The 20603-nt window shown below is 52.6% G+C and overlaps 7 protein-coding genes across 7 annotated transcripts; 2 read left to right on the top strand and 5 right to left on the bottom strand.

Moving 5' to 3' along the window:
- Positions 1–621: 621 nt before the first annotated feature.
- Positions 622–3802, bottom strand: BDW74DRAFT_167572 (uncharacterized protein; the record flags this gene model as incomplete). The annotated part of the gene is made up of 6 exons (XM_073726708.1): positions 622–690; positions 842–916; positions 1146–1198; positions 2124–2560; positions 2648–2903; positions 2971–3802. The coding sequence occupies 6 exons, from the start codon at positions 3800–3802 to the stop codon at positions 622–624; spliced, it is 1722 nt and encodes a 573-aa protein (XP_073584659.1).
- A 481-nt stretch (positions 3803–4283) lies between these two features.
- Positions 4284–5162, bottom strand: BDW74DRAFT_184906 (uncharacterized protein; the record flags this gene model as incomplete). Its single annotated transcript, XM_073730920.1, has 2 exons — positions 4284–4997; positions 5061–5162. The coding sequence occupies 2 exons, from the start codon at positions 5160–5162 to the stop codon at positions 4284–4286; spliced, it is 816 nt and encodes a 271-aa protein (XP_073584658.1).
- Positions 5163–6813: 1651 nt separating this feature from the next.
- BDW74DRAFT_167570 (TauD/TfdA dioxygenase family protein) lies at positions 6814–8217 on the top strand (the record flags this gene model as incomplete). Its single annotated transcript, XM_073726707.1, has 4 exons — positions 6814–6987; positions 7077–7812; positions 7889–8022; positions 8089–8217. The coding sequence occupies 4 exons, from the start codon at positions 6814–6816 to the stop codon at positions 8215–8217; spliced, it is 1173 nt and encodes a 390-aa protein (XP_073584657.1).
- Positions 8218–8509: 292 nt separating this feature from the next.
- On the bottom strand, positions 8510–9400 carry BDW74DRAFT_177626 (sulfotransferase family protein; the record flags this gene model as incomplete). Its single annotated transcript, XM_073728946.1, has 1 exon — positions 8510–9400. The coding sequence occupies one exon, from the start codon at positions 9398–9400 to the stop codon at positions 8510–8512; it is 891 nt and encodes a 296-aa protein (XP_073584656.1).
- Positions 9401–15168: 5768 nt separating this feature from the next.
- Positions 15169–17016, top strand: BDW74DRAFT_152291 (uncharacterized protein; the record flags this gene model as incomplete). Its single annotated transcript, XM_073724341.1, has 1 exon — positions 15169–17016. Exon 1 carries the CDS (start codon positions 15278–15280, stop codon positions 17012–17014), a length of 1737 nt encoding a protein of 578 aa, XP_073584655.1. The 5' UTR covers positions 15169–15277.
- Positions 17017–17194: 178 nt separating this feature from the next.
- Positions 17195–17947, bottom strand: BDW74DRAFT_184905 (HAD-like domain-containing protein; the record flags this gene model as incomplete). Its single annotated transcript, XM_073730919.1, has 1 exon — positions 17195–17947. The coding sequence occupies one exon, from the start codon at positions 17945–17947 to the stop codon at positions 17195–17197; it is 753 nt and encodes a 250-aa protein (XP_073584654.1).
- A 532-nt stretch (positions 17948–18479) lies between these two features.
- On the bottom strand, positions 18480–19463 carry BDW74DRAFT_177623 (class I SAM-dependent methyltransferase; the record flags this gene model as incomplete). The annotated part of the gene is made up of 4 exons (XM_073728945.1): positions 18480–18649; positions 18717–19144; positions 19211–19322; positions 19394–19463. 4 exons carry the CDS (start codon positions 19461–19463, stop codon positions 18480–18482), a joined length of 780 nt encoding a protein of 259 aa, XP_073584653.1.
- Between the last annotated feature and the right edge of the window lie 1140 nt (positions 19464–20603).

Here is a 20603-nt window from a genome sequence, read left to right as displayed (position 1 = left end):
CACAGTCGAGTTGTTTCAGCCATGACAATGTTCCCGAGATTGGTTCCTCGCGAATCTACGCGCGGGTATACTGGAACTATCTTATATAAAATAGACGGTTTAGTGATTTTACGTGGGTCCTTGTGTAGGGAGAAGGACAGATAGAAGAACCGGAAACAAAATATCATTGATTGAACTTTTAGGACTATAGCACTGCACAAACCAAAAGAAGCCCCTGCATTCGCATAACAACTTAGGAAAACCTGGGCTGGTGAGTGGCCCCGGGAAAAACCTAAGCCAAGGCAGCAAGACAAGAGAGTAAATATTTCCCCAATCAAAAAATATACGTGCTTTTGCCCATATTTTTACCGTTTAGTAACGGCCAAAGCATGCTACTGTCAAATGAATAGCGCAGGTATTAGGTAGCATCGTCAGGGGTTGTTGTAAGGGGCCGCCTCAAAAGCATCGTTGTTCTGGGCGAGAAATCCATCGCCACAACCAGACTGGTTGGGCGAGTACATACGGATCTGGTACCCCGAGCTGGATGCCATCAGTGTTGTACAAGACTGAAGTGTCTGTATTTGTAGTAGGGCACGTACCTCTGATACGGGACAACGCCGCGGGCAGAGCGCGCGGGAATCGTCAAGGAGACGGCATCCCTGGGGGCTGAGCCGAGAAAGACGCAGGGGCGAGAGGTGCCTGCTGGGAAATCTGTCTGCCAGTTGGTGAGGTAGAAGTAGACGGTGTCTATGCCGCGCCCATCACCGTCCATACTGTGGAATTCAACTGATTAGTCTTTATCTCTGCAAGTTCTGATGACATCTCTTTGAACTTTGAAGACGGAGGAACAGTCTGGGCGCACCCGAAAGTAAAGCTTTGGTCGAGATTGAGGTTCAGTGGAACACTGGCGGGAAGGTCGATTCTCGCGGCTGTAGCGCTGGCCACAAGGGCAGCAATGGCAGCAATGGTGAAGCGCATCTTGAGCTAGGGCAGATGACTGATGGAATGCTGAGGCTGGAAGAGAAGGGAGGAGTAGTCTGATTGGAGAAGTTGTCTGCTCTAGGCGCTCTCCCAGCCCTACTTATACTTTATCAAGCGTAATTCAACCTCCCAGATGGACCTGCTCGGACGCTATGGTGCATCGCAGTTCAATAGAGCAGTGAGACTCTTCCCGGAGGCCGATTGATTTTCCTAGTCATTTTCTCAATAACATGTCTGTCTCCGAGACATATGTAACTACCTGGTTAAATGTTCATTGCTATATTTAGGCCGCCGACGTCTGATTTAGAAATCTACTACCATAGTAGGTACCTAGGTACCAAAGCATCAACATCGGACTTGCGACCTCTTGAGAGTTTGACTGACACATGTACTAACATATTACAGTCTCTCCATCATTCTAATAACAACTACATTCTAGCGGTCGCTGACTGAGAGGCCCTAATGCGCCCCAGCAGTCTCATCCGATACTAACTAGGCAGTGAAGTGATTCAAGAGCGCCAAGGGTCCGTAGATTCTTTGATATTCTAACTTTCTCTAGTTATCTAGCCATTAAGTATGGAGTAATGTATTGATATATCTAATCTAGCAACATTTTATAATAGGCGTCTATACTCTGGTAGACTAAATACCATAATAGGTAGTGGAGTCCTCATAGAGGAGCAAACCTCTTTTTTCTGAGTTGAATGGCAGGTATGCCATAGCTTGGTTTCCAATTTAATACTTTGGAAGTCTCGACTATGCCAGCGCTTTCTATCAGGCACTCATACACAGGGTTGTCTATGGTCGATTTAGTCATCCATTGGACAGTCCAGCCCTCCAGGGCTCATCCGTATACTCAACGTTTTAGAAACGGTCTCCAAGGCACCCAGGTAGGTAGGAGCCATCTCAGCTGTCACCAATACCCCTTTAACATGGATACATACTATTATATCTAGAGAGAGAAGCCGTGCACCTGCAGCCATCTAGACTCCTCAAGCTCTCTCTATAAACCACTTCATTAATAGAGGGGGCCATGCTCACTCAACGCCCATCACCACTTGCACGATCCCCAACCTCCCTAACCCGACCTCCAGCGGCCTTTTCCCGGCCCTCTGAATCCCCAACCCCTTCAACTCCACCCTCACCCCCACCACCCGCCGAACCCTCAAACCCGCCCTCCCGAAAGAAAACACAAGCCCCCAACGCAACCCCAATAAGCGGCACCTGCAGCACAAAAACCGCCCGCGAAGCCTTCAAATACGCACGCGAGATCCCCTCCCAGTCAGCAACACCCACGTCATCTCTCCGCGGAACCGCGTACGTCGAATGCGCGAGATACTCGTACCCGGCGGGTAAATTCGCCCTCAGACTCGCCTGCAGCAGGGCCGCAGACACCGCGAGTCCACAGGCAGCGCCCAGGCATCGGAAGTAGTTCCGGTCGGAGATCACGACGGCGCGCTGGGCCTTGGTGGTGTTTGCTTGGAGGGCTATCAGGGCGGGCTGGAAGGTGAGGCCGACGCCGAGGCCGATTATGGCCATGATGATGCCGATTGTGGCTTTGCTGGTTTGGTCGCTGAAGAGGAGGGTTAGGCCGGCGCCTCTGTGTTTGTCATTAGTACCTAGATAGTAAGGGCAATGCAGTTGCATGGAAAACGTGGCTCTGCGAAGACAGCAGGGGGAACTGTACAGTGTCCATAGCCCAAATCCCAGCCAGATAACCTCTCGGTATCGCTTCATGCGCGAGATATATTGCCCTGATGTAATGGATGAGATGGATTGGCAGCCGACCATAGGCGCTATAAGCCCCGCTGAGACAATCGGCGACCATTCTCTTGCGTTCTGGTAGTAGAGGGGCAAGTAAAAGAGGTAGGACTGATAGACCATTCCTAGTAGGAAGGTCTGGAGAAATAACGCGCAGATGATTTTGCTTCTGAAGAACACTACTGCACATAGAAGAGTGTGTCAGATACAGTCTGTCCTCCATCAAAGGAGACAGTAAGTGCAACTCACAAGGAAGCACGGGCAACGAAGCCACCCTCCACTCAACAACAACAAAAACGACCATCGATACACAACCTAGCACAAGCATAGCTATGACCATGGTCGAGTCCCAGGCAAAGTAGGCTCCCCCGCCGGAGATCGGAATGAGGAGGAAGACCATCCCCAGCGAAGAAGCCAGGATGCCGAAGTAGTCGATTCTCGCTAGACTAGCCTTGAGCCCGTCCTTCTGAACATGATTGTTCGGAATCAGTAGATAGCCGGTGATAATAGCCAGCGCCGCCAGAGGGGAAAGCAGCCAGAAGAACCCGCGCCACGTTGCCCTCTCTATAAATGCCGCAGCGATAAATGGTCCCAGCACGTTTCCTATCCCAATACACCCCCCAAGAACACCCTGGTACTTGCCTCTATCTTGTAACGTCACCAGGTCAGAGACAATTATCATTGTCATGGACGTGACCCCGCCACCTGCGAGTCCTGCAAGGCCGCGGAAGATATAAAACATCGGTGCATTCTTTGCAAGGCCACATGCCAGATCTGCAAGGCATAACAAGCCCAATGCGCTTAGATAGACGATCTTTCTGCCGAAGATATCAGACAGGCGTCCGTAGAGGACACTAAAGACTGTATTGGCAATCAAGGCTGAGGTGCCTGCCCAGGAGATTGTGTCTTCTGCCTGAAGGTCTTTGGCGATGGTAGGCAGGGTGACGCTGATTCCATTCTGATCGATGGTTGCCAGAAGCAGAGATATTGCTAGGCCTGAGTACACAACCATCAATTGCTTGAAGGGGAGGATGTTTGTTTGGTCGTGGAGGGCGTTTTCGGCGGCTTGGAGGCGGTTCATTGTGCTCTCGGCCAAGTAATGGAAACACTCGGGGTTGATTGGTTTGTTTTGCAAGACAAAGAGGCTGTGGCGTGAGAACTTGGAGGAGGGTGAGTGAGTGAGTCTCTGGATGTCAAGACCACTGGCAGCTGGCTTGCCCGGGCCTCGGTTTCATGATGAGATCGGCACGACTCCTGTCCAACATATGGTACCAGCTGCAGCGACGCTAGGGTATCCTGCAGGCGACTGGTGGCGTTGCAGCCAGATAGTGACCGCTGTCCAGACTTTACAAAGCAGCCAAGAGCTACCATACTAGATGACTAGACACATACCTAGGTAGCCTTGCTGGCGGGGCTATATCCCGCTTCGTGGCAGGTAAAAAAGGGGACAAGGCACGCGATCCGTCTAGACTTATCTTGGAAATATCTTGCAATAGACAATACAGTGAATCTGGATGTCCCCTATTGGTGGCACGGAAAGCTAGCCGTAGCCCAACACCCCCCTACAAACCAAACAGCTCCTTTACTATCCCCATACAATCCCCCGGCCCCTCAACCGTATGCCCAATCGTCCTCTCGTCCACAAAAATCTCATAATCGTTGCCCCCAGGCCGCGTCATGTCTCCGAAAAAGTGAATCGCATCATAAACAACCCCGCTGCGCCCACGCTCGGCCTCAACATGACCCAGACAGTACGTCTTATCCCAGCCCCGCGGGAAAACATCCACAGAGATCTGCCCGCCAATCAAATAGGTGACGTCCAAGCCTCCAAGGGCGACCTTTGCGTCTTTCACCATCCGCCGGCGCACCCCGTGCAGCTTGTCGTAGGCCTCGAACGAGTCCCGCTCCTCGTAGCTTGCTCCGCGGCGGATAAAGGGGGCATTTATCATCCCGTGCCGGAACTCGGCGGACTCGAGGAACGGGGAGCGCGCGAAGGGGAGGTGCAGGTTGTCGACGTAATATGTGAGCCAGGCTACGAGGGCGTTGTAGGCGGGTTGGCCGGTGTATTCGGGGAATGAGGGGGAGGGGAGAGGGTGGCCGAGGCGATAGGCGACCAGGCCGTTTTCGGCGAAGCAGAAGTCGAACAGGCTGGCTACGGGGGTGGATGGGGTGGAAAGTTGTTCTTGTTGTTTTGGGAGGTCGGAGCCGGAGACGTAGGCGATTGCGCATTTCTGGCGGAGACGCGAGAGGAGAGAGAGCATTTCGGGAGTGGCGGGCTGGATCGTTGGAATTGTTAGTGAGTGCTACTGACTGGCTGGCCTGAGGCTGAGTCGACCTGCCTTTCGTGGTAAGCTTAGGGTGTTGTCGACGTCGAAGAGGCAGATCGTCCCATCCAGTGGACGTTCATCGAGAGGCGGATAGACGGTGGGGTCGGTGGACATGACTGCCATGGCTGTCTGGTTGTTGGAGACATCATGTCTTGAGGGCTATTTATGCACGCTTACAATGAACTTGAAGGCGTCAGGACTGCCCCAAGTTTCGTGCCTGAAGCCCTGGAGCGAACGGATGTTTGTTTCTGTCCACCTGAGTCAGAACGCGGCTCGTGCTGGCTAGAAAGAGCTAGTACTTGCGAGCAAGGCCACCCTGCCGCTACAGCCCAATCGCCAAACTCTTTCTTGCTATGATACGAAACAGGAAGGTGCGTTACCATAGGTAGGTATTCAGTGCTGCCTACACAGTGCTTCTGATGATCTACCAACGAGCCGCGCCGCGTACTACGAATGAGCCGGCGTCGCAAGTTGGACAGGGATATCGTTGACCGTCAGGAATTGCAAATTACAAATGGACCGTAGCAGCGCACAAGGCGGACCTGCAGCCCTACCTACCATACCATAACTCCATGTCTCTATAAATGAAACCTTACCTAGGTAAGGTTCCTGGGTCCGGCCGGGCCGTGCGGCCTGACCCGCCCAAGAGCCCCACAGGGCAACTATGCGATATCACCTGCAACAAGATAACCCTTACACAACTCATTCGAGAACAATGAGTTTATATACCCTGCAAATGGTGCCATGGCATAACTATCGGGTCTGTTTCTCCGACAGTATGCACCATCGCCGGTCGATCAATCCGCAAGACAAGGGTTCGATGTCGTCAAGATAAGCAAAATGTCGAGCTTGGCCGCCGTCCCCAACAAATGAATTGGTTAACTCACAGGCTGCAGTTGCACAACTTACTGGCCCCGCAGGGCCGCTTCATCTCACTTGAGTACTTGGACTGCTCTGTGGAACCGGTCAAGAAAATCCCTCAGAGTAGACCACTTTGCCTTGTTACTGAGCGGGTCAAGGAGGGGTGCGATCAGCTAAATTACAGGGCGAAACAGTACGGAGTAGATTTATTATTGCTGTTTCTTCTCAGCATGCTATCTAAGGTCTAAGCAGGCTACCATATATCTACATTGTGTGCTCACATATTCCACCCCACAAAGGATTATCTTGGTTATAAGATGATATACTTACCTAGGTAGGTACGAGCTGCTCCCCAGCCACATGCAGTTCGCGGTGTCTACTGTATCCGTCGAATAAGATCCAGATCGGCGCCCGAAAGATTCTGCGGTGGAAGGATTTTGGGGTACTCATAGCACGCCATTTTAGTCAATATTCAGCGCATGTGTGCATGGAACGGGCACGCGACACACTTCCCAACACGGCGCTGCTATCCAGAGATGGTACCTCCAGCCCCCGAGACGGAGGACTAGCCCACGCAACAACCTGTGGACGACGGCTGTCTTTGCAAATACAGTATTTGATATGATCTATAGACTCGCTGTGTCTTATCGTATGATGATGACACCAAAGTATAGTATAATTCAAATTCAGTATGTAGTGTCCACCAATCTAATCAGGTACCTACCTAGGCCCAAGGACTCACAGCCCTTGTCGTCGTGCGATTGTCCTCAGTCTGTAGTCCGAGCATCCGGCCATGAATACGGAGTAGGGACAGATTATAAGGACAGCGAGGAAATCACAAGGTTCGAATTCAACGCCTTTTATCTATCCCACGCACACCCCTGAGCATAGTTCCAAGCCCAAAATGGCCCCTGTAGCAGTCGAAAAACCCCAAAGCAAGCCCAATGGCGCTCCAGCGTCTCCCGTTCCGGCAAAAACAGCCACAAGCAGAACGATTTACAAAGAACAAGCCACCGACCCGAACGCCTACAACCGAAAGCTGGAGGAGGAAGGGTCCGGCAACATCCCTAGGGCCAAGGTTCGTTCCATCAACGCCCCATTTGTTCCTGACATCCATCAATCCCTCAATCGGCGGTATCAGCACCAAGACTAAATCCCAAGCAACAGTACCAAAACTACCTCCCAACCTGGGACGCAACCCAGCGATACCCGCCGCTCGAACCATTCACGCACATCGAGCACGGGCTCGCCGCAGATGCAACCTACCCAGACCTCTTGGGCCCACCAGGCGTAACAGCAACAGACCTAACGCCCACAATCGGCACCGTGATCTCCGGCATCCAGATCAGCGTCCTCAGCACCGCCGGAAAAGACCAGCTTGCCCTTCTCGCCGCCAGACGCAAAGTCCTTGTCTTCCGCGGCCAAGACTTTGCCGACCTCCCGATCCCAAAGGCCTTGGAGATAGCAGGGTACTTTGGCCGGCTGCACATCCACCCTACGTCCGGCAGTCCAGCAGGCCATCCGGAGGTGCACATGGTGTACCGGACGGCAAATGAAGACCCAGGGGCGAACATGCTCCGATCGCGCACGACAACAGTTGCCTGGCACAGCGATGTAAGCTATGAAGAGCAGCCGCCCGGCACGACGTTCCTTTATATTCTGGAGAAGCCGGGGACGGGGGGTGACACGGTCTTTGTGGATATGGCGGAGGCTTATAGGCGGCTTAGCCCTGGGTTTCGGAGGAGGTTGCATGGGCTGCGTGCTGTGCATTCGGGGATTGAGCAGGTGGAGGCTGCGAGGACGCAGGGGAGCCTTGTGAGACGGGATGCCGTGGCTAGTGTCCATCCGATTGTGAGGACGCATCCGGCAACGGGGGAGAAGGCGTTGTTTGTCAACCCGCAGTGTAAGTGAGATCTATCTGGGAGGTTGCTGGGGGTACGGGCAATGAGAGACTAATGCATGTGTTCGTGGCTACTTAGTTGCGAGGGAAATTGTTGGGTATAAGAAAGAGGAGGGTGATCTGATCCTCAACTTCCTGGCGCAGCATATCATGCAAGGAGCGGACTTCCAGTGCCGGGTACAGTGGGAGGAAGGAACAGTTGTTATTTGCGATGTGGGTTGAGCTTCTGACTTTTCTGCATGGGTCGATGAGGTGGCTAATCACCGCGTGGACATTTAGAATCGAGTCTCCTGCCACTCAGCTCTTCTGGACTGGGCTAAAGGCCCCAGGCGTTATCTGGCGAGGCTTACGCCGCAGGCTGAGAGGCCATTCGAGTCACCCTACATTGAGGAGGAAGCCGAGCAGTAGGAAATCCAGTTTATATTATCAAGTGGGTGGAACGGACGTTGTTGCCTACCTTGAAAACTCATATACAATCAGAATGCTATCAGACAAACCTGACTATCCATGATGTTGAAACAAAACCCTTAGTTCTATTACAACCGTCTTCAGGCAAAAGATGACGAGATCTCATACATAACGCAGCCTATATCATTCACCAACCTTGGAAGATCACAGAGTACGAAAGAAGGCGATCAGCCGCAATACCTGCACCACATCTAGGCGACCCAAAGCTCTTCAATTGCTCTCTAATCTCAGATCAAACAAGGAGGTAAAGCCCCCAAAGAACGAACCCCCAAACCAGCAGCATTCTAACAAAGTTCCAAACCGCTAAGAACACGACCTCCCCATTCATCTTCCCTCCCAATCCTTTAATCACACTCGCCTCGTTCAAGTGCGGGAACTTCGCATCGGGCACCTCGCAGCCCAAAAACTCGCAGAGAGGCCCCCACCCGTCACCCAGCCGATACTCCAGCAGTTTTCCAGGCTTAGCCAACTTTCTGACCGTCTCGAAGTGCTCCCTATACACGAGCTTGGCGTTCTCTCTCATCTGTTCTGGGTTGTCTGCGCCTAGCCATCCTGCGATCCCGTACCATACCGTCATATGCCAGTAGACATTTGACCAGGAGAGGAGGTACCTGCGCGCAAACCGCGCTAGGCGGGACTGCGGTACGAACTCAGCAATGACGCCGGCGGTGTAGCTCTTGTACCAGGAGTCGAAGTCGCGTTGCCAGAGAATGACCTGTGCGTCTGGGTAGGCCTCGAGGAGCTCTTTGACAAAGTAAACGGACATGTCTGCAATGACTTGGTGATCGCGGCCGACGAGGTCGTCCCAGTCTGCGCGGGTAAAGTGTGTCGGTGGGCGTTGATTCTTGGGGGTGGCAAAATAAGGCAGACCCATGTTTTGTCGTAGGAAGGGCTTGCAAGCCCACATGGGGCGAAACCAGGCGCCCCAGATATCATTGGCTTTCAGCGGAACATCAATGTTGTGAAAGACGCGCTCGTGGCCGAGCATCTTCAGCGCGTGAGCGACAGAGTATGTGCCGCTGCGGGGGAGGCCCATGACTAGCACGCCGCCTCCCTCGGCTAAGGTCCGTTCTGAGAGGGGGATGCCATCTTTGATCGTGGTGATGGCTGCAGTCGTGGCCATCTCGCTTGGGAGCAAGAAGTGTCGAATTGGCAAAGTCACGCGGTTTTGAAGGAAGGAAGTTGATGCTGGGTTTGATGGGAATATATGAAGGGTGGCTAAATGAAGGTGTAATAGGTACTTTCCCAATACTGCTTCATTCTTTTAGGACCGTCTTGATGAAGCCTTGATGCTGATAATTCTGAGCACGCGACACATTCCCCGAAAGAGGCAGGTAGAAAACCCCTGCAGCTGAACGGCAGGGATGTTTTGATAAGGCTCCACACGCACCCCGGTCACTTCTGTTTAGCCCGACCCATAGCAGTTGAAAAATACAGCTGCTGGTAAAGATGAACCTCTTACGGATAAACAGAAGAAGAGGTGTATTTTAAGTTGGAACGGAGTCAGTTGGAGTCGTAGTCGGCTTAGCTTCCGTTGGATGTACTGGCCACGGACCGAGAAGTATATCATGTACGTAGGTACTTCATGGGCCGAGTATTAAACAGTATTGGTGGGCAGAGACGACAGTTTGCTCAAAAATTGCGAGTTAGGACCACCATGTCTTCGAAGTATAACGCGGACTGCCATAACGGGCAGGATTCCGGGCTGCATGAATGGACAGACTTGTTTGGCAACCATGGCACAGAGCTTCGGTGTCAACACCATACCAAAGTACGCGTACAGTGCATCAACGGCCTCTTCGCAGAAGGCTCTGAAAAGGAACACCACGGTCCGGCGAGTTACTTCGAGTCACCCGGAGAGGTGCAGCTAAAACGAAGAGTCCTCGTCGTGGTCGATGACCACCTCCCGGAGAGTTTGAAATCTCAGATCCAGAATTACTTCGGTCGCTGCCAGCTGCAAAATCTGTTGGAGGCATACACAATCCGGCCGTTCGCTCGCAACCCAACAGAGCAAGTCTTAGGAGGGACGCGGTCAGTCGAAAATGCCTTGAAGATTGTATCGATGGCCAAGGAGGTTGGGATACGCCGTAGGGATCTCTTGATTGGTATCGGAAGTTTCATCGTCACCGAAGTAGTCGGCTTTGCCGCGGCTTTGTATCGAAGAGCGACCCCATATATTTCGATACCTACTGATATGCCCGGGATCGTTGCGGGACACGATGTCCACCGAAAAGTTGCGGTCGATCATGTGGATCAGCACGGTCGGGTCTTCGAGGAGCTTTTGGCGCTGTCTCACCCACCGGTTGCATGCTTTTTTGACTTCAGCTGGCTCGAGAGTTGGGCTTCTCCGAGGTCGTTGAACGACCGAGAGTTTCCACAATCGCCTGATGCGTGCAAGGCTGTATCTTTCGACGCGAGCCGCTCATCCCACGAGTTTCTGAGCCAACGTCAAAGCGCAAAAGAAGTTGCCCACGAGCTCGCTATCTCTGAAGATGTGAAATACCACGTCGCCAATGTCAACGGGCTCTTCAACAAAACCAACTTCACTCTCCTTCAAAACTACTGCGCGGATCACACTGCTGGCCGAAGAACGAGAATCCTGGTCGTCATGGACGACTACCGAGGAAACACCATGTCCGAAGTAAACGCCTACTTTGAGTACCACGCGGCGGCCATCGACCGCTTCAGCATCTTTCCTCTTCATATCACCAGCAATTGCAAGACCATTGACAATGTCCTTAAGATTGTCAATGCAGCGGTCGGTCTGCAGCTCTCATCGCAGGATCTCCTCATCGGTGTTGGCGGAGGCACACTCATGGACATGGTAGGATTAGCGGCAGCTTTTTACAAGGGAGGAACCCGGTACCTGAAAATTCCCACCACACTAGTCGGCATGATTGATGCGGGTGTCGCAGTCAAAGTTGGTGTGAACCTGGGAAACCACAAAAACCTGATAGGGAGTTACTTTGCCCCAGTTGCCTGCCTGCTTGACCTGGATCAGAGGACGTTTCTAGGTATCCTTCCAAAGTGTCAGCTCGCCTGTGGTGTGGCAGAGGCGCTGAAGATGGCGGTGATCAAGAGCCCACGGTTGTTCGAACTCATCGCCCAGCACGGCTTAGACTTTCAAGATTGTGCTTACGTGAAGGAGTTCATCTCGCTCTCGGTACAAACAATGCTCGAGGAACTCCAGCCGAACCTGCGGGAAGAAAACCTGAAGAGGATTGTGGACTTTGGCCATGAGTTCGGGCATATCATTGAGTCGCTGGCGCTGAATGAGGTCGCACATGGTGAATGTGTGGCTGTAGGCATGGGGATCGCGTCTTATATCGCTTTTCTCAAGGGAATCGTTTCGCGGGTCGAGCTGGACCAGATTTTAGATCTGCTCCTTGCCTCCGAGCTGCCGCTCTACCTGGATATGCATGGGTGCTGCGATCCGGCCGTTTTGTGGAGCAAAATCTCCACGGATGCCCTTGAGCATAAGCACGGGCTGCTGTATTTGGTGGTTCCTGAGAGAATTGGACGAGCGGGCTTTATTGAACATGTCTCGGACATCGACTCTGGCATGGTGTCTGAGTCGGTAAGTGCCTTGCGACTGCACGCGGAGATACATGTTCGGGCGAAAGTCCCAGGGTTAGATAGCGGATTGCTGCGAAACAGTAGTCCGGAAAGTGATGCCAGTGCCGTTGACGCACTGTTGTCCTCGCCATTCACTCCCAGCGAGCAGAGCGTCTCGTCCAGTAGTGCAAACGGTGTGCCCTTGAAGACAGCTGCTGTTCTTGGCGCGTCTGGTGATATCGGCTCGGCGCTGACAGCCTACCTGGTAGACAGGGACATTGAAGTGATTTGCTCCGTCAGACAAACATCTTTTCAGAGGTTCAAAGAGCGCGTTGGGAGCTGGAGAGTCCCAAGAATTCGCATCCAAATAGGGGATGTATGCAATCTGACCAACCTCCGGGCCGTGATACAAGAGGCCGACGTTGTATACAATCTGGCAGGTGTTGTCACCCTCGCCGCGAAACCAGAGGACTACCCCAAGATCCTTGCCGTAAACGGTTTCGCACAGGGGATAATCACCCATTTGATTCAGCAGATGGGAAGAGGTGATCATGTCAAAGTGATCTTTCCCTCCACACAGCGGGTCCATTTGATCAACGGAAAGTATTCCGTAAACCGCTGGGTCAAGCAAGCAGCTCAAGCGTTCACGGACTAAGTAGGAGAAATGTTGTGGAATCAAGCTTCCCAAGACGTCCAAATAAGCCTGGAACGATTCGCCAGCGACCTCATTTGCCGTCGACCGTTGCCGACCGGCCACAATGTTTATGAGATTTCGAAGCGGCTCGCCGAGCATTTTGTTTCTCTTCTTCCCCTCTATTCCACTGTCCGAATATCCAGTGTTTATGGCCCTAGGGTTACCCGTGGATTTGTACATCGGGCAACGTGTCCGCCATCTTTGTTGAGCAGGGAATCACAGGAGAAAAGGGATTTCATCTATATTGACGACGTTACCGAGGTGCTTTTCGAGGCAGCATCGGCCACTACATTGGACAGCAGGGTCTTTGATGCCGCTTCGGGGGAGAGCATTGATCTAGAAGATGTCTGGCGGATGGCGAGGGAATTGAGGAATGATGGGACCGAGGCAGTATTCCACAATGCCAACTCTGGCAGCAACTTGAAGACAACGGAGGAGATGCGGCCCGAACCATTTATCACGCGTCGCCTACTAGGCCGCAATTTGGTGCCCATGAGTGTTGGTTTACGGCAGACGGTCAATGGGCACGCCTCGTGCACGTCTGATCTGTCCGGCGAAAAGTCGAAGATCACTAACGGACATTCGATACCGAGCTTGCCAGAATCCAAGTCCACCGAACTCAAGAAGCACGCTTGCAGAATGCACCACAGAGCGCGCCCTCTCATCGCAATAGATATCGGAGCAACCAACTTTCGGGCAGCGATATTCGGTCCAGACGGGCCATTTCTCCATGAGCCGGTGCGCTTCCCAACACCAAGCAAACAACTCTTTCCATACGAGTCGTTAGAAAAGCTCCAAGAAAGGCTACTATACCTCCTTGCTGAATATATCAGTTTCACAATTCGCCGCCATGCAAGGCTTCTGCTTTCAGATGTTGCGATATCACTCGGAGCCGTGGTTACGTCGAGGGGAGTCATAAGAGACGCAAGCGTACTATGGGGCCAGCCAGCAAAGGGCTTTGACTTCAAGAGTACACTAGAGCGACGCTTCCCTAGCGTATGTGTGACGGTGCTGAATGATGTCTCGGCGGCCGCATGGCGATACAAGGACGATGGGAGGTTCTGTCTCATTACCGTGAGCTCGGGGCTCAGCAACAAGGTCTTTAACAATGAATTGAGCAACCATACTTACTTGGACCTTGATGATGCTGGTATTGGTGGTGAAATGGGCCATGTAGTTGTGGATCCTCGTCGAGTAGACGCGGTTGTTCTCCAGGCTACCACATGGGCCATTCTCCGGCCAAAAGAATTTGCGAGGTCCAAATTGAGCTTCCTTGTGTCTGGGGATGCAAGAAAAATCAATGCACGACACTTGGGAAAAGCAGCTCAGGAGAATGATGACTATACACTGCGTTTGCTGAAAGAAGCGGATATGCCGGTATGCCCTTGCGGCAACCTTGGGGATCTTTGCTCATACAGTTCGGGAAGAGGAGCATTGCGCCACGCCAAAAAACTAGCTGCCCGAAACGAACATAGCATTGCACCAAGTGAAATAACCGACTATTGGCTGCGAAAAGGCATCCTGAGCGGTCACCCATTGGCGCTCGAGGTTCTGCATGATACCACCTATCCATTGGCATTGCGCATACTGCAGTTGGCCGCAGATATGGGTTTTAGACAAGTTCATCATAGTTGGGGGTTTTGCACTGAAAACTTGCAAAAGTTCGTACCTCCTTGCACTGCAGGAACACCTTGTACGCTTCTACTATAACTCGGCATATTTTGCCGACTGGACAGAGGCGCGAATCCGGAAACTAGTCCATTGCGGCGCTGAGGACGATAATGATGGGCTATTAGGCATCCGCAACTATGTACACCACCTTCGATCCCATTACCGTGCTGTTGAAAAGGATGTCCGCGAGCCGTCTCAGAAGGTGATGACCCGGCTTATTCCTCGGTGCGGTACGCGACAGGTTTTAGCCAAGGTTATTTATGCAGGAATCTGCACCACTGACCTACAGATCTTGCGCGCCGAACGGGAGCTAGAGCCAAAGGTGCTTGGCCACGAAGGCGTTTGTGAAGTTATGGAGGTGGGTGAAAACGTCAAAGGGGTAAGCGCGGGCTCGGTGATCGTGCTCAATCCCAACAACCCTCTGGATGAGCACGACAAACTAGGCCATACCGCCGAGGGGGTCTTTCAGGAGTACTTCCTCTTTGGACAGGAACTAATCGACAAGCATCAGGTTCTCGTGCTTGAGGGGAGCCGGGCGCATCCGACCGATACTCTGGTTGAGCCCCTTAGCTGTGTAATAGCAGCACAGGAGCGGATGAAGAAACGACTCGTCGGGAAGAATGTCTTGGTAGTCGGTGCGGGGGTCATGGGCATGATGTTTGTTCTGACGAGTGTCAAGTCGGCGCGCGTCGCGTCTTCCTGGGAAATCGATCTCGGGAGAAGCTTGCTTTTGCCGCAGCGAAGGGCATTGTCCAGCGACAGAACGTCTTTGTTATTGACGGCTCGGTTTCCTCGGAGGTCCAGCACATCACAGAGGGGGAAGGGGTGGACGCGGTAATAATCTGTGTCTCCATGGGCCAAGGGGTCGCAGCTGCCCAGGAGGCCATCAATTACATCAACGCTGGCGGTTGCGTGTATCTCTTCGCCGGATTCCGCCCCGGCGATAACATCGAACTAGATGGGGGCTTAGCTGTGGACGCGTGGGCGATAAGGTCGGGCTGGAAGACTCAACGCATCCATAACGCTGGCAAGGCTGTTGATGTGTCCGGCCATCGTGGTAGCGAACATCACGATTTGGCGATGGCGGTTGAGTTGATTCGTGCCGACCCGCTCTCCTTCAGCCGAGTAATATCTCATGTCATATCCCTCGACGCCCTTCCGGAGACTGCAAAGGCCCTTTCTGACGGCGCAAACATCTTGGCCCGAGCGGCAAAGCGAGTAATCATCGACATGCGGGCACCAAACGGAACAGTCCAGCTTGCCGAAGATCTCCCACTCCGTCACCTCAAGGAAGCGGCAGGTCGCCCTCAGAAGTTGATCTGCCACGGCAACATCTTCCGCGATATAGGATTTGATGGCAAATCCTCAATGCTGGGGTGGGTTGTCCCTCCTTCGTGGCAGCAAGTCGAAAGATTTCTAGCCCGGGCTCTACAGATGAGGCCGTTGATTCACAAACAAAACTTCATTTTTTGTGGCACCGGCGCGTGGGCATTTTCTGTGGGCGCTCTTAGAGACCTTGTGCACACCAAGAGGAACAGCATTACCATTTCCATACTTGGAAGCTTAGATCCACAGGGGCTGTCCAACTTATTATCGAGCCTGGATCTCTCCACCACTGTATGCATAGGTATCAGCCAATCCGGCACGACCCTGGAGACCATCATGTTGATGGAAACGCTGCGAGACTGCTTCGACGGCGCGGGACTCAGTTACCGAGAGCATTTTCTCTGGCTTACCGACAGCAGTCGATCCCCCGAAGACGTCAGAAGCGGCGAAGATAGCATCCGGGCATCAAGAGGCCACGACTGGGAGAAGGTCAATATACTGCCACTGGATGTGGGCGATCATGCCGACATCAATGCGCTTTTCTGCGTTCCGCATTCCTCACTCTTTTTCATGGCGATGGCACTCGGACACCGCGGAGACGCCAGCGCTGTGCGGCACATGTATGTGCAGTACATCAAGCTAGCAGACGACATTGCCCGGTCCGTCGTCCCGATTGCCGACCATGTTGCCTCGAACCGCATCGAAGACTTTCAGATGGATCTAGCCGAAATCGCCAGTCCCAACCTGGAGAATCTAATAATCCAGCTCATTGCGCAAAGTTTAGGGTCGAAACAGCACGGATTCAATCCCCGGATGCATTTTGCTTCTGGCGTAACACCCCATGCCACCTATCTCGAACTGCCCATACCCGCGGAAATCCCTCCTCTCGTCAAAGCCATGCTGACCATGTACGCACTTTCCGTCTTCGTGGCCGTGGTCGCCTACCACCGTGACATCTCATTCGTCACACATCCCAAGGTCAACCTGTATAAGCAAAAGGCCAAGGACCTGCTCACCACCATGCTCCTCAGTGGCGAAAGAGGCACATCACCCGATATCAGTTCTCCTGGCACGATTACCGACCAGATTCGCCTTCACCTAGACCGCCACTCGCAAACTCGCTTCGTCGATATCGTCGTGTACGGCATTGTTCCGACGGTCCATCGACTCCGGGTGAGGGATCTGCTGGCGTCGTACCTCAGATCGCGTGCTTCTGAACCTGAAGTGCAGATTTCCGTCGTGCATGGTAGCGACTGGAATCACTCGGCGTATCAGCGCGCGGTGCAGGCAGAGGACAGCTTGTACGTAATACTCGAACTGCAGAAATATCGGATGAGCGTCGAGGGGGTCTCCGAGCTGCGAATTAGCGAGAATGTTGCTATGCTCAGAGCGATCGCTCGCGGGACCTATGAGACACTCAGAGCAAAAGCATTGTACTTTGTAGTGGATGAGACTTTCTTTCAATGTGGGGATTTTGTTGAGCGGGGTTGAGGATAGGATAATGAGTTAGTGACGCGAGTCGGACGCGACGCGGACGGAAATGGAAGGAGCAGCCGCCCCCAGGCCCGGCCGAGGTCACGGGGTCTTTCGATTTCTAGGTGCACAACTCCGTCCAGAATGTATTTCCATTTCCTCTTAAATTTGCTGAAGCAGTATCTTCTATAACACGCTCTAAGACAAGCAAGCCACGATCCCCGCAATAGCCGCTAGTGTCCCATCCGGGTTCTTCACCTTGACCGTCTTCAGCCCCAGCTCAAACGCCGGGTAGTCATTCCCACCAGGAAAGATGGCATCCCCTATGAATACCATCTTTTCGAGTCCAATGCCGCTATGCTCACTCAGCCTTTTGAGCCCGTAACCCTTGTCGACGCCCTTCTTGGTGATGTCAACGCTCGTCGCTCCGCCCATGTTCACCGACATGTCAGGAAGCCGCGTTCGCAAGTCCGCCTGGATGACTTTTCTCTTTGCAAAGTCCGGATCCCACACTTCCTTCTCGGTCAGAGGTGCTTCCTGCCCCAATGCAGAGAAGGTGATCTGGCTGCCGCGGTCTTCAATGCGCTCGCCCCAGGTCTTCTGCGGCGTGAAGCCCGTTGCGGCGAGGGCTGCGTCGAAGGCCGAAAGGATAAGTGACTTTTGGGATTCCGTGAAGAGGTCGGCGTAGATCCGTGTCCAGGCATTTGAGTCTGGACTGAACGTGTACAGTTTCGTTCCAGTTGTCGGCAGGAGAAAGAGTTTCGACCTGTCTGCGTGCGCGGGCAGCCGAGCGGCAATCTGCTTCTCGAATTGCGGCCAGTCGCCACCGGAGATTATGGCGACGTGGGCGACTTGGAGGAGGGAGGCTAGTGCGTCTGCCATTTCGTTGTCGAGGGGCTGTTTGCTTAACGCGAGGGTTCCGTCAAGGTCGAAGGCGACGAGGGAGACCATTTTGTTGAGCAAAATATCGGTTGGTACCTGAGGAGATTGGGTATGAAAAGACTCAATGGCGCTTGAAAGGCAGATGGATGGTTAGAAACTCTTATTAGAGGAAGAAGAGGGACTTTATAGCTGGGAGTGCTCTCACCGCTGCCTTGTGCATGAAGCTATCCTGGCGAAAAAGCTCTCATTGGCTAATGCTTGTCTCATTTTAGGTACGAAATAGCAATCGCATTAGTGTCAGACATGGGTTGTAGATCTGGTTTACGGGTGTATTATGGTACTTAATACCACAGTAAGCTCTCCTCGGAGTATGTTCGGTGTACCTCGTTTTATCTTTTTTACCTCTATCTCTTATCTATAGGGAGGTCCCGTAAATGTCAAACGAGCCAACCAAGGGTTCTCGAGCGGTGTTAGGTGGCCTCATAGAGCTGTGCAAGCAACGAATTCCAATCCCACTGTCGCTACCTGGCTGATTAAGGTGGGAATACCGTACTATAATCTCCACCAAGGCGTGAAGAGGTACTAGCGAGCGCTGTCAACATCAAGCCTTCTTAACAAGCACCCCCTGAATCCTCGGCAAACAACTAAGTCTATCCTCCGGCTCCTCAATATCCTCGGGGTTCTCCCACCCCCCGCTATCAAGGATATCTGCCAGTACATTCCGGTTCAAACGGCATCCAACAAATGTGTTCCAGGCCGGGTTCCAGAATGCTGTCCATGATGTTAGCCAGTCCTATATTTGCCCAAAACACCTATGAAGAGCCAAGTAAGAACATACTCTGCGCCGCCCTCGTCACCGGATCCCTACTGCACCCATGCTCCCAGAAGATGAACTTCCCGCCGGGCTTAAGCAACCTCCAAACTTCCCTCATGACGCTTTGCGGGTCCTTAACTGCGCAGAGGACCTGGATACATAGAACAGAGTCCAGACACCCCTCTCCAACTCCCTCGTCTCGCAAGACATCGCTATCTTCAATGCCGCAGGCAAGAAGCTTGTACCTACCTGCCAAACCGTGCTTCTCAACCTTTGCATATATTTCCTCCTTATAGTGAGTATTCGGCTCCACGCCGTAGATATATTCAACAGCAGCGGCATTGAACCGATGGATCTGGTTGCCGGGTCCAGGTCCCAGGTCGAGGATTACGCCGGAAGCAGTGCTCACGAGCGAGGGGACGACCGTTGTGTCCTCGTAGGCGATGAAACCGCTTGCTGTGCGTTATTGTTAGTCTTTGGGGAAGACGAAGGGGAATTTGAGGTGGAGGGCAGGCTACGTGCATGTTATGCTGAGCAGTTTCGCCGATGCAGCATCGCGGATTTGCTGCAGGCGAAATAGTCCTGCGAGGCCGTCGCGGCGGACTGCTTCGGCGAGGGCTTGAAAGTGCACTGGGTCCGGGCGGTGGTATTAGAATGTAGAGTTCGCTAAGTAAGTTTCAAAGTAAACTCAGGGGGCCTACGGCATATCGAAGGCCATATCAGAGCCCATGGGCGGAGCAGGGAGGAAAGGCGGGTGGGTTGAGGGGGCATGGTTATCACAATGGATATTTTGTTATTCCTCGCGGGGGTGCGGAGAAAACTATGGAAGGAAAGTCAGATATTCGTCACTGGTGGGCTTCGCTATCTTTTATATCAGTCAGGCTGGGCGCTAGCATGCGTACCTAAGCGATATCACTTGGAGTTGTACCCCGGCCTGGCATGCACCTGCACAGATATGGCTTAGGGCTTATCTGGCTGGGCCCTGGTGACGGGATCACCTACCGCCCCGAAAATATTGCGCCATGCCACATTTGAGCATTGTTATTGGCTTTCATTTGTGAAGCAAACCGACTGCACTTATTGATAAACTCCATTCTTTGTGTCAACATAGTCTCTGAGTGAAGATAAAAAAATGTTGGGTTCCTGAGGATCGAGATGACATGTTCTTACTCTTGCACATAGTCATTGGTTGGGCTCATCCATTTCTTCACAAGGCGAGTTTTGGCGAGTACTAGGTAGGAGTCCACGGGCGTCACCCAGGGGCCCGATCAATGGAGCCCACCTTAGGTAGGTAGGTGTAGGAAGGCCTACCACCTTCTAGAGCTGTTAACAATGGATTGCCAGCAAGTTATTAATAACCTGAGTCTAACAAATACCCAAGCCGGTTCAGGATTCTGGTACCCTTAACTATCTCAATGGATTCTATGTGTATGCATATTCCAACAAGCCCCGTAAACTGATGAGTTCGCTTGCTCTAGACCTCGTCAATGGGACTGTGGCAAGCTCGATTCTTGGAGTGTCAGATTACCAACTTGCCCATAAACTACCATAGTAGCAACCAGCTAACGCATCTAACGAAGCTTGAAAAGCCCATTCCAGCCAACCTTAGTACCCCTCCCAAGCCCAGGGGTAGTCCGAAGCTGCAGGGGTATAAAGAATCAAGTAGGTACGGAGTATGATTGTTCCATTCATTATCTATGGCATATTCACAGCAAGGAGGCAAATTACCTTGCAAAATGTAGTGTCGACATCGCGCATTAATGCCTGGGCTCGGATGGAAGGAACCTATCTCTGACCACCGTAAGGAAGGCACCACCCATACCAATTAGTTGATAGGGCATCCCTTCTAACCTTGGATGTGAACCATGACAATGGTTGATTCAATAAAATGCCGCATCCGTCTTCTTGCTC

Source organism: Aspergillus multicolor (assembly GCF_047715735.1).
Source record: "Aspergillus multicolor strain CBS 133.54 unplaced genomic scaffold BDW74scaffold_10, whole genome shotgun sequence".
Classification (NCBI taxonomy): Eukaryota; Fungi; Ascomycota; class Eurotiomycetes; order Eurotiales; family Aspergillaceae; genus Aspergillus; species Aspergillus multicolor.
This window is presented reverse-complemented; position numbering and strand designations above follow the sequence as displayed.